Source organism: Triturus cristatus, chromosome 4_2, assembly GCF_964204655.1.
Source record: "Triturus cristatus chromosome 4_2, aTriCri1.1, whole genome shotgun sequence".
In the NCBI taxonomy this organism is placed as follows: Eukaryota; Metazoa; Chordata; class Amphibia; order Caudata; family Salamandridae; genus Triturus; species Triturus cristatus.
The window spans coordinates 914,159,581-914,172,444 of record NC_140586.1 but is presented as its reverse complement, the minus strand read 5'-3'; the positions used below and the strand labels follow the sequence as shown (position 1 = coordinate 914,172,444).

The window sequence follows — 12,864 nt, the reverse complement described above, 5'->3', positions numbered from 1 at the left end:
ACTACATGAAATGCAGCCATGAGGCAACCCTTACATTAAACACAGCAACCCGTATATGAAGCACAGCAATACTGCATTACCCACACTAAGACCACATTGCAACTGTCTATAGTAAGCATATACACCTTGCATCTTCCCTCGCTAGGCAAATTCAGACAGCAGACCTCACAATAGGTAGAGCCACACTGCAACTATCAAGCAAAGCACAGCCACTGCACCCATCCACACTACACACAACCAAAATGCATCCATCCGCACTACGCACAACCACAATGCAACCATCCGCACTGCGCACAACCACAATGCAACCATCCGCACTGCGCACAACCACAATGCAACCATCCACACTAAGCACAGCCACAATGCAACCTTCCACACTAAGCATAACATAGTGCAACTGGCAACACTAAGCACAGCCACACTCAGTCAACACTAAGCACAGCCACACTGTAACTATCAACACTAAGCACAGCCACAATGCAACTGTCAACACTAAGCACAGCTACAATGCAACTGTCAACACTAAGCACAGCCACAATGCAACTGTCAACACTAAGCACAGCCACAATGCAACTGTCAACACTAAGCACAGCCACAATGCTACTGTCAACACTAAGCACAGCCACACTGTAACTATCAACACTAAGCACAGCCACAATGCAACTGTCAACACTAAGCACAGCTACAATGCAACTGTCAACACTAAGCACAGCCACAATGCAACTGTCAACACTAAGCACAGCCACAATGCAACTGTCAACACTAAGCACAGCCACAATGCTACTGTCAACACTAAGCACAGCCACACTGTAACTATCAACACTAAGCACAGCCACAATGCAACTGTCAACACTAATCACCGCCACAATGAAACTGTCAACACTAAGCACAGCTACAATGCAACTGTCAACACTAAGCACAGCCACAATGAAACTGTCAACACTAAGCACAGCCACAATGCAACTGTCAACACTAAGCACAGCTACAATGCAACTGTCAACACTAAGCACAGCCACAATGAAACTGTCAACACTAAGCACAGCTACAATGCTACTGTCAACACTAAGCACAGCCACAATGCAACTGTCAACACTAATCACCGCCACAATGAAACTGTCAACACTAAGCACAGCCACAATGCAACTGTCAACACTAAGCACAGCTACAATGCAACTGTCAACACTAAGCACAGCCACAATGAAACTGTCAACACTAAGCACAGCCACAATGCAACTGTCAACACTAAGCACAGCTACAATGCTACTGTCAACACTAAGCACCGCCACAGTGTAATCACTACATGAAATGCAGCCATGAGGCAACCCTTACATTAAACACAGCAACCCGTATATGAAGCACAGCAATACTGCATTACCCACACTAAGACCACATTGCAACTGTCTATAGTAAGCATATACACCTTGCATCTTCCCTCGCTAGGCAAATTCAGACAGCAGACCTCACAATAGGTAGAGCCACACTGCAACTATCAAGCAAAGCACAGCCACTGCACCCATCCACACTACACACAACCAAAATGCATCCATCCGCACTACGCACAACCACAATGCAACCATCCGCACTGCGCACAACCACAATGCAACCATCCGCACTGCGCACAACCACAATGCAACCATCCACACTAAGCACAGCCACAATGCAACCTTCCACACTAAGCACAACCACAATGCAACCATCCTCAGTAAGAACAACCACAATGCCACCATCCACACTACTCACAGCCACAATGCCACCATCCACAGTAAGCACAGCCACAATGCAACCATCCACACAAAGCACATTCACAATGCAACCACCCATACTAAGCACAACCCCAATGCAACCACCCACACTACGCACAGCCACACTGCAACCATCCACACTACTCACAGCCACAATGCAACCATCCACAGTAAGCACAGCCACAATGCAACCATCCACACTAAGCACAGCCACAATGCAACCATCCACACTAAGCACAGCCACAATGCAACCATCCACACTAAGCACAGCCACAATGCAACCATCCACACTTAGCACAACCACAATTCAACCAAACACAAGCACTACCACTACCATCCATCCCTGCGCTGACATAGAGGGACTTTCTGTCCAGTCATATCTGCACTGATACAGCCCTGACTTGCTGAAACCCCAGACCCAGCTGTGCCCTGAAAGGCACTGCCCACCTCCGCTTCCCCTGCCCAGTAGGGGCTGATGCTGACATCTGCAACTCGCTCTACAGCCTGAAAGGCTCCCAGATAAGGTAAAACTGGAAGGAAAACCCAGACTGGAGAACATTGCCAGAACATGGCAATGGAAACAGGGGCCCAGGTGGGACTGCCTTCAGAGAATGTTCTACAGTGCTTTGGGGGGAGGGGGAGGAAGTAATCGCTGTGGAGTCTCTTACCTTGCTGCGGCGTGTTCATGAAGTAGCGTGGCTCAGTGATGCGGCTGTTGATTGGCTGCAGCAGGCCCAAGATTCCCTCCTGTAAGACATATGTGCACTAACCATCAATGTTCACCCGCCACTTACAAACAAGAGCACCTTCTGTTGGACCATCAGTCAGTGGTGGGCGGAGTCTTCTGCTCCTGCGCCATTATTGTGAGTACAGATCTGGAACAGGAGATCTCCTCTCGCCCTCCTCTCAGGTTCCTCCAGGCGATGCAATAACTCAGCGTAGAAGCCTGCTGCTTGCGATAGGAATACATTAGAAACAGCACTGCACAAAGAAGGGTGCAGCTCCTGATAACTCAGGCCAGATGGTCAAAGGCTGGAGGAGCTGATCGGGTGCTCCTGAAGATTGACGCTAAATCCTTTCGGATCGGAATTAACATTAATATTCAGTTAAATTTTAAACACAGGCAAGATCTGCAAACTTCTCAAAGAGGCATCATATTTGTAGGATTTAAATAAACGGGGTAATCCAATTAAAATCATTCACTAATTTCTAAGTTTTCAGACTCGGGAAAGTTTTTAGCCAGGTATGGATAATGGACCGAGCAAGAAAATACGGTCCCAAAGATCCAGATAGGCTTTAAGGGAAGATGTTCAACCAGCTAGAGAAGGCTCTTGAATACTGTTCTGTTTAGCAGTAAGATATTCCACCCAGCTAGTCTGGATGTCAAGGCAGCGTTTGATTGCTGCGCCACTCACATTTGCGGGAAATGCTCCAAAGGATGGGACCTCGGCAGGATTATTAACAATACAGATTTTGCTCAGGGTCCTGGAGAACAATTTGAATTTAGTTCTTAAACACCTTCTCTTAGCAGTGAAGATCAGATGCAGGTGTAAATCTATGACAGCCGCATTTACCCTGACCAACTTATTTTATCGGAAATCTATCCATGCTGAACAAGTTATGGTACACACATCCGACAGGGATGTAATGCCTTCGACAGGCGCCCAATGTTGCTTTTCACCATGATCCACTTCAGCCTGTGCACTTAATAACAATTCAGAAACATGCCTTCAAGAATGGTCTCATTGCAGTAAGAGGAAAACTAGAAGGAGGTTCTTTAGGACAAACAAAGTGGAGGAAACAAACTGGTGTTACGAATAGGATATACTCTATCGATAACTGTAGGCATTTTAAAACATTTGCATGTTCCCTGTAGGTGTTATAGTTTGCAAAAATAATAATATTTGAGGCACCCATGTGCAATAACCTCCAATTCCCAAATTTACAACAAAAATGGAGAGAAACATTTAGCAAATATGCCTGAAACCTGCTTTCACCTGAGTTCATTTAGACTGGTTAGTAAAAGACAATCAAAATATTTATATTGCTTTAAATTTGTTGTGTTAAAAGTCTGGTGTAATAAAGGGTCTTTAAGCTGAGTAAAACAGTAGTTATTCAACACATTATCAAATAATTCTCAAAACACAACAGTGACCTGATGGATATCATCAACGTCCATTGTTTACACACGTAATTGTTTCAGCCCAGTCACTTGAAGGAAAAAAAGCTTCTGCAGGACAAGAAAGGAACTGTTTAGATTCAGATGAATGAACTTGCTGATAAACCCACAAAGGAACGTAGAGATTGGCACAACTACACATAGGTGTGCAACCACATAAAAGCTGACACAAGGATAGACAGATTGTTAAGTCAAGGACAGAGGGTTAGAAGGATAGACTACACCTGCGGACACAGAGCTATGCCACAAACACACAATACGCCGTCCTGTACCTTCCTCTCTGCACATGCAGACCAGAATCCGTCCATATCTTGTACCTTCTCCAACTCATTCCACATCACTCTGATGATGACTGTTTCCCAGGAGCGGTGCCTGTCCTCTGCTCCAAAGCCAGCCTGGCTGAGGGAGCAGTCAGGATGCTGGGGTGATGGTGCAGCACGGTCAGCAGCAGTCTCAGACCACCTGCACTGATAGCAAGCTATGGGGCAAGCAGGCAGGCTGTGAGCAGACACCGGCGACAAAGCGGACTTTGCAAGGTGCCCCAGTGAGGTCTCACCAGCACTCCTTCAGGGGAGCAGGCTACAGGCAGACAAGCACTCCTTCAGGGGTGAAGGCAAGCAGGTTGGCAAATGGTACACAAATGGCAAGCCAGAGGCTGCCCCAGAAAGTGGAGTATAAAGGTACTGCTGTGAAAGACCAGCAGCAGGGCTAGTCTCAGGTGGGCATGTAAGTATGTGTCATACATTGCATGAGTGCAGCTATAATCCAGACAAGCACTGTCCAGGGAGAGATGCCACCAAAGTGAGTAGACGAGCAGGAGAGGACAGCCAGGCGGGTACTTGGAAGAGAGAGAGCTAAATTCCCCGACAGAAGTGGATCAGCAGGAGAGTGGTACAGAAGGGCTGGTAGGGGGACAGTTAGATGGGGGAATGACATGAGAGTGTGATTGTGCTCCTCAGGAGCAGACATGGGAGACTCCTCAATGTTTCTCTTCGGGAAGCTCCATCAGCGTAGCTGCAATCCACCCTCCGTTCTCCCTTAGTTCCTGGCATCAAGGCCATCAGTGCGTGGGCACGGGTACAGCTCCACCCTCTGGAAGTGAGGGGGATCGCCTTCAGGTCAGTAACCAGCACTGTGCATGTGTGTCCAGGGCGGCTCTGAGACAACTCCGTCAGGGCCGGACTGGGAACCTAAAGCAATGGCAAATTTTTTCAGACAAGCCCCAGTATGGTGCATTGTGATCGAGCCCAGCGTGCGAGCCTTACCACTACAAAAGGAGGTTTTTTTGAGGGGGGGTGGGAGGGGGGTGGCGGAGGGGGAATTCTCTCCTCAAGAAAATGTGGTAAAAAATGGTGCATTTTACAACACATTTTTCATTATATATTCAATTGTATTAGCTTTTAAAGCATAGTAAATTATGACTTTACTGTGCACCAGGATACAAAATCTTTATTGGGGCTTTTCAATGATTCACTCACTATCACCCCCCCGCAGTGCCTCTCTCACATCTCCATAGCCCCTGACCACATGCATTTTGTTTTATAGGTCCTCTCATACCAGTGTAGGGTGTTGGAGCAGTTTACAGCACACAAACACAAAAATATGAATAGTACGTGTGTACATCACAGTATAGAAAATGTGACAATAGACAAAGGGGATCACAAGGAGTGGTATTCGTGTCATCCATGCTGGGAGGCGTTTGTTAAGAGTGCTTGGTCTGGATAAGCACCAATTTAAGGATTCAGAACATAACACAGTGGCCAGGGTTGGCTTTAATATTAAGAATTGATTTCTACCCAAACTAACCTTTTTTTTTTAAGCAGCACCAGGATATTAAAAGGCAGTGAGAAAATCATAGCTATTTGCTTGCAGCTCTTTGATGGCAGTTCAGAACTCACTGTGCCAGACTACGATTGTAATTTATAAACTGCACAGTAACAAAAGAATCTCTCTGACAAGAGCAGTAACCCACTGAGATCTGCACATAAAATACTGTTCTTTGATATGCATGGTACACGTTCTTTGTAGCAGGCATATTAACCCTCTGCGCTGACTTAGAGGAGTCAACAATGCCACTAGATAAAACTCCAGCTGACTCCAGCAGGTTCATTAATCACCAAAGCTATCTTGACACTTTTATTGTTGCCCGAAAATTGCTGAATATTGAAGGATCTTTGTAGTACTTTTAAAACCACTACTCTGCTACAATTACAACCCCCACTGACAAAAGTGCCCCCCCTCCTCCCCTTTCAGCCTCCCGGGGAAATGCCCGAAGCCTGCTACGGCCAGTCCGGCCTGAGCTTCACCAACCGCGACCAGCTGGGAATCATCATATTTACTCCTCAGAAACTAAGGAGCAGGAGTCAGGGGGAGATGAGTGAGCATTACCCCAAACTGAGGTGCAAACTCGCTCAGCTTCTGGACTAATGGTGGCTGGTTGGAACTGGGAGGTGGGCAGGGCTCCTACCGCCCTCGGGACAAGCCACCACTGACGCTTGTACCACTAGGTGCAGCTCTTGATGTCACTTATGTCACCAAGTCCCCTTGGATACCATGATATATAGCACCTAGAGAACATGGGCTCATATAATGCACCCTATAAATGTTAGCAATCTCCGCCCCTTGAGAACCTGATCTCTGACTACATACAAGTGTGAAAAAAAATATTTTAAAGTTAATTACTCCGCAAATATGTGTTTTTGTGCATGACAAGCTGGTGAAGTAGGTCATAAGCTATATAGTTTATAGCAACAAAAAAATGTATGTGTGATATGAAAGAAAATGCTCGAGAATGGAAGGGGGCTTTAGAGGTGTGACAAGACACTCGAGAGATGCAGAAGGACATTCAAGATGTGAAGGGTACTTGAGGGGAGTAATGGGACAATCGTGGGCTGTCAGGGGACACTCAACAATGTAAAGAGACTTAGTTGTCTACAGACGCTATGGGATGTCAGGAGACACTCACAAATATAAACAGACATTAATCGATGCAGGGTGCTCATGAGAAGTAAGGGGACACGTAGTGATAAAAGCAGGCACACGCCGATAAAAGTAGACACACAGAGATAAAAGCAGATACAGAGATAAAAGCAGACACGGGACACAAAGACAAAAGGATACACACAGAGATAAAAATAGGCATAGAGAGTTCAAAGTATAGAAGCAGACCCACAGAGATAAAAGAAGACACACAGAGATAAAAGAAGACACACAGAGATCAAAGAAGACACAGAGATAAAATGAGAGACACATAAAAGGGGACACACACAGATCCAAAGAGACAACCAAGGAACATCACGACATTGTGACTCATTAGGCCTAACCTGACACCATGAATGGGTCTCACTCCCTTGTCGTAACACTTGCCGCGGATTCTTCTGCCTACCTGAGCCAAGACGTCCGAGGCGTACTTCAAGTTCTCCACGAAGGTGTCTTCCATCTCTGCCGCGACAGCCGCTCTATCCAGTCCTGCAGGAACTCGACCCGCCATGATATGGATCCTGCCCGGAGACAGAGGTGGTGAGAAACACAGAGTGAACTGTTGAACCAGTTCTTAACCAGTGGGCGCGTCCATGGTCCAAGACCTCAGTCGCCATCAGATGATGCTGGTGGAAGTCCAAGAGAGAAGCACCCCAGATAAAAGAGATAAGGAATATGCTACTTACCAGTATGCATCTGTTTTTGGCATGTAGAGCTGCAGATCTACACACTGTGCATAGATGGCCATCTGGTGTTGGGCCCGGATGTTTGCACTTGTTTTTGTCTTGGAAAGTCTTTGGAAGTCATGAGATAGGTGACTCCTCCTTTGGATTATAGTGCGCATGGGCGTCGGCTCCATCCCCAGATTGTTTTTCGCCAGCAAGGAAATGATGGAGCTTAGCAAGAAACAGGAAAGATGTCCATGTGTGGTGTATCTAAGTAAGATAATACTGGAACAGATAAAGGTAGCCGGGGAGGCGGGTGGGCGAGTGTAGATCTGCAGCTCTACATGCCAAGAACAGATGCATACTGGTAAGTAGCATATTCCGTTCAAGGCATAAGAGCTGCAGATTACACACTGTGCATAGATTGTAAAGCAGTATCCACTCCTAGCGGCGACCACCACTATCTGTTGCAGTAGTTTGAAATAGTGTTTTGAGTACAGCCTGGCCCACACTAACTTGTTGTTTAGTTTGCACATCGACACAATAGTGTTTTGTGAACGTGTGCGGTGTAGACCATGTAGCTGCTCTGCATATATCATCTAAAGGAATGTTTCCTAAAAATGCCATTGAAGCCCCTATCTTTCGTGTAGAGTGGGCTTTAGGAGGAACAGATAATGTACGTTTTGCTTTGTGATAGCAAATCTGTATGCATTTGACAATCCACCTAGCTATCCCAGTTTTTGATATGGGGTTGCCTTTGTGTGGTGGTGAGAAAGACACAAATAATTGTTTGGTCTTGCAAAAGGGTTTTGTTCTCTCTATGTAGTATAGTAGTGCTCTTTTGACATCTAAGGTATGAAGAGCTCTTTCTGCAACTGTTTGTGGCTGCGAGAAGAATACAGGCAGCTCCACAGATTGATTGAGGTGGAAGGGAGAAATGACTTTAGGGAGGAATTTAGGATTAGTTCGGAGAACAACTTTATTAAGATGCATCTAGAGAAAGGGTTCTTGAATGGTTAGTGCTTGAAGTTCACTAACTCTTCGTAGAGAAGTAATGGCTACGAGGAAAGCAGTTTTCCATGTTAAGAATTGCAGCTCACATTTATGTAGAGGTTCAAATGGAGGTCCCATTAGTCTTTTGAGAACGATGTTTAAATTCCACACAGGGGAATGTGGTACTCTGGGGGGAATTATTCTCCGGAGTCCTTCCATAAAGGCCTTTATGGCAGGTACTCTGAAAAGTGAGAGATGCTGTCTATTTTGCAGATATGCTGCTATGGCAGCAAGATGCAGGCTGATAGACGTATAGGCTAGGTGGCATCTTTGGAGGTGTAGTAAGTAGCCTAAGATGTGTTGGATAGACACATCTAGGGGATTAGTGTTGTTGTTATGGCAGTATATGACAAATCTTTTCCACTTGGCTGCATAGCATGCTCTAGTTGTAGGCCATCTAGCTTCTTTGATGACGTTCATACAGTCAGGAGGAAGGTTAAGATAACCGAATTCTAGGACTTCAGGACCCAGATCGCTAGGTTGAGCTGAGCTGGGTCCCGGTGTTGGATCTCTCCATGGTTCTGGGTTAGGAGGTGTGGAGAGAGGTGTAGTCTTTGGTGCGGAACTACTGAGAGTTCCAGCAGCGTGGTGTACCACGGCTGTCTGGCCCAAGTTGGAGCAACTAGGATGAGCGTCAAGGAGCATTGCTGCAGTTTGCGCACCACCAGCGGAATGAGTGGGAGAGGCGGAAAAGCGTATGCAAATCTGCCTGACCAGTTCATCCATATCGCATTGCCTTTGGACAATGGGTGAGGATAACTGGCGGCGAAGTTTGGGCATTTGGCGTTTTGTTGGGTGGCGCAGAGGTCTATCTGTGGTTGCCCCCACATGTGAAAAAACAGTTGAAGAACTTGTGGATGAAGTTCCCACTCGTGAATTTGTTGTGTTTGACGGCTCAAGAGATCGGCTATTGTGTTTTGGACTCCTGGGACATGTTGGGATAGGAGAAAAATGTTCTGAGGTATAGCCCACCTCCATTTGCTCTCTGCGAGCTGAGAGAGCTGCAGAGAGTGTGTCCCGCCTTGTTTCTGGATATAATACATGGCTGTGATGTTGTCGGTGCGGACTAAGACAGTCTTGCCTGATATTTGTTTTTGAAATGCTTTTAAGGCTAGGAATATGGCTAGTAACTCCAGATGGTTGATGTGGTGTAACTTTAGTTGGGGTGTCCACCTGCCCTGCATAGTGTGATGTAGTAGGTGAGCTCCCCAGCCGGACAGCGATGCGTCCGCTGTCATGATTATTTGAGGAACTGGCCCGAGGAACGGTCGCCCTTTGGAAAGGTTTTTGGTGTTCCACCACTGCAGAGAGCGAGGGGTACGACCGCCTACCAACCCCAGATCTGTTAGCTGACCTTGAGCATGGTTCCATTGGCGTGCTAAGCACTCTTGGAGAGGACGCATCTGGAGTCTTGCATGAGGCACTATGAATATGCAAGAGGCCATCATCCCTATGAGCTGCATGAACGCCCGAGCTGGAAGAGAGTGTTGCGGTTGGAATCTGGTGAGAAGAGCTTGTATGCTCGCTATACGGGTGGGACTGGGGTAGGCGAGCGCTCTTGAGGTGTCTATTGTGGCACCGAGGTATTGTTGCATGTGGGACGGTTGCAGCTGGGACTTGGCGTGATTTATTGTGAACCCCAGGTTGTGAAGTTGTTGAATAGTGGCGTGAGTGTGTTGTACACACTGATTGTACGATTTGGCTTTTATAATCCAGTCGTCTAGATATGGGAAGACATGTAGGTGTTGTCTTCTTAGGTGTGCTGCCACCACTGCTAGACACTTGGTAAACACTCTTGGTGCTGTGGTGACTCCAAATGGGAGTACTTTGAATTGGTAGTGCTGACCGTCCACTACGAATCTGAGATATTTTCTATGAGCGCTGGGAATGGGAATGTGGAAATAGGCGTCCTTGAGGTCTAGAGTAGCAAGGAAGTCGCCCTGGGAAAGCAGAGGGAGGACCTGCTGGAGTGTGACCATGTGAAAGTGGTCTGAATGTACTTATAGGTTTAGAGGTCTGAGGTCTAAAATAGGCCTTAGAGATCCGTCCTTTTTTGGTATGAGAAAATATAGGGAGTAGACTCCCTTGTTTTGTTGGTGCAGGGGAACTGGTTCTATTGTACTTTTTTTGTAGGAGGGAGATTACCTCCTGCTTTAATAGTAACAAATGTTCTTGTGACATTGGACGGTGTTTGGGTGGTATGTTTGTGGGGGTAGATGTTAGTTCGAGACAGTAGCCTGATTGAATGATTTCGTGAACCCACCTGTCTGAAGTGATGTTTATCCAGGCAGGGAGAGATTGGTGGAGTCTTCCCCCGACTGGAGTGGAATAGTCGGGGGGAAGTGGAGGGAAGTCATGGGGTAGGTGTGGAGGCAGAGCAGGAGTTGTTGTTTTTGCCTCTGCCTTTGCTGTTATTCCCCCTGTAACCACCCCTTTGGTAACCTGTAGTAAAGGTGGATTGTGCGGGAGCTTTGTAAGAGGTGGAGGGGCTATCCGAGGAGTAACCTCGATGGATGCTTCTAAAGGATGAGCAACGATAAGACCGTCTGGGAGCTTGCGATTGCAAGGCTCCCATACATTTGGCGGTGTTTGTATCCTTTTTTATTTTTTCGAGGGATACGTCTACATTGGGGCCAAAAAGGTGTTGCTAATCAAAAGGCTGATTGAGTATAGAACTCTGGACTTCGGGTTTAAAACCTGATATGCGTAACCAGGCATGCCTGCACAAAAGGACACTGGTGTTGATTGCCCTTTAGGTGGCATCTGCTGCATCTAGGGCACAGCGGATTGAGGTGTTAGTGATGGTCTTACCCTCTTAAATTAGTTCACTGGCTCGGTTTTTGTATTTGTCAGGGAGGTGCTGCATTATGGACTCAAGCTCATCATAATGTGCCCTGTCATACCTGGCTAGGAGCGCTTGGGTGTTAGCAATGCACCAAATATTTGCTGGCTGTGACGCTGTGCGTTTGCCAGAGGCGTCTAGGAGTTTTGATTCCTTGTCTGGTGGTGGTGCGTCACCTGACGTTTGGAAATTCGCTCTCTTCCTGGTATTAGAGACTACTAGGGAGTCGAGTGGTGCGGAGCCCTTAAGGTATACTGGGTCAGTAGGGGCAGCTTTATATTTCTTCTCTATTCTTGGGTTGATGACCCGAGCCCTGACGGGGTCTTTAAAGATATCTGATGCGTGCTTAATGACCCCTTTAAGCATGGGCAGTGTTGAGGTGGACCTTTGTGAGGTATCAAAGGTATCCATAAGAAAATCCTCGTCTACTGGGTCTGTGTGCAGGACCACCCTGTGGTATTGGACAGCTCTTTAAAGGAACTGGTTGAATCCGATATTGTCCTCTGTGGGGGAAGGCCTGGAGGGATAAATATCATCTTGTGGGGTGTTAGGGACATCTGGGACAGTTTAATCATCCCAGGGGTTAGGGAAGCCAGTAGGAGTCGGGTCCCCAAGGGCTTGATTGTCCGTACCTCCCCCTGCATAATCTGAGGGGGGGGTGGGTGGGGGGGGGGGGGGAGGGTTTCGGCGGCCTTTTCTTGATGCTGAGCATTAAATGACTAGTCTTAGGAACTTTCATTAAAGTCTTTTGGGTAGGAGCTGGACGAAACACTTCATTTGTGGGAGACAGATCCTTCGGTGCCGTAAGTTTTTTGGGCGTCAACTCGGTAGCGGTTCTAGGCTTGGAACCGTGTAGTTTTGAAGTGTCTTTATCAGTTGGAACCGGTAGTTGATTTTTCGGTTCCGAGGTCTTTGGCTTGGAAGTATCGGGGCCCTTCGGCGGGCATTTTTTAGTCGGCTCCTTCGGTGCCGGGTGTTGCTTTTTGGTACCAAGGGTAGGCTGACTCGAGCCCGAGTCGCGTAAAGGCTTACTAGGCTTCTTTACCGGGCCCGAAGACGGGGCATGGGAAGCAGTGTCTCAGCGTGCACCTGGGCCCGAAGGTGGAGGTGGTACAGAAGCCTTTTTTGATGGTGTCGAGGGGGGTCGGGGTCGATGTCTGTACTCACGGCCCTTTGAGCTGGAGTGATGTCTTCGATGTCGGAATCATCTGCTTCGGAGGCGCTGATGATGTCCTCGACTCGACCCTGCTCGGGAACATCGACGCCCCCTTGAAAGATGTCGTCGGGGATCGAAGATGACGAGCGCGCCATTGTTTTCGAGCTCGTCAGTCCCGGATGGTCTTTTTGGAGCGGAAGGCGGCACAAGCTGGACAGTCTCTGGCCTCGTGCTCCGATGAAAGGCAG

At 47.4% G+C, this 12,864-nt stretch overlaps 1 protein-coding gene across 1 annotated transcript in view; it reads right to left on the bottom strand.

Moving 5' to 3' along the window:
- HYI (hydroxypyruvate isomerase (putative)) overlaps positions 1 to 12,864 on the bottom strand; it is a 129,306-nt gene that overhangs the window by 49,154 nt on the left and 67,288 nt on the right. Inside the window, exons 3-4 of the mRNA XM_085602957.1 lie at positions 7,307 to 7,421; positions 2,411 to 2,489 (exon numbers count right to left, since the gene is read on the bottom strand). Coding sequence (XP_085459083.1) covers positions 2,411 to 2,489; positions 7,307 to 7,421 — 194 coding nt within the window. The remainder of the gene's footprint in view (positions 1 to 2,410; positions 2,490 to 7,306; positions 7,422 to 12,864) is intronic.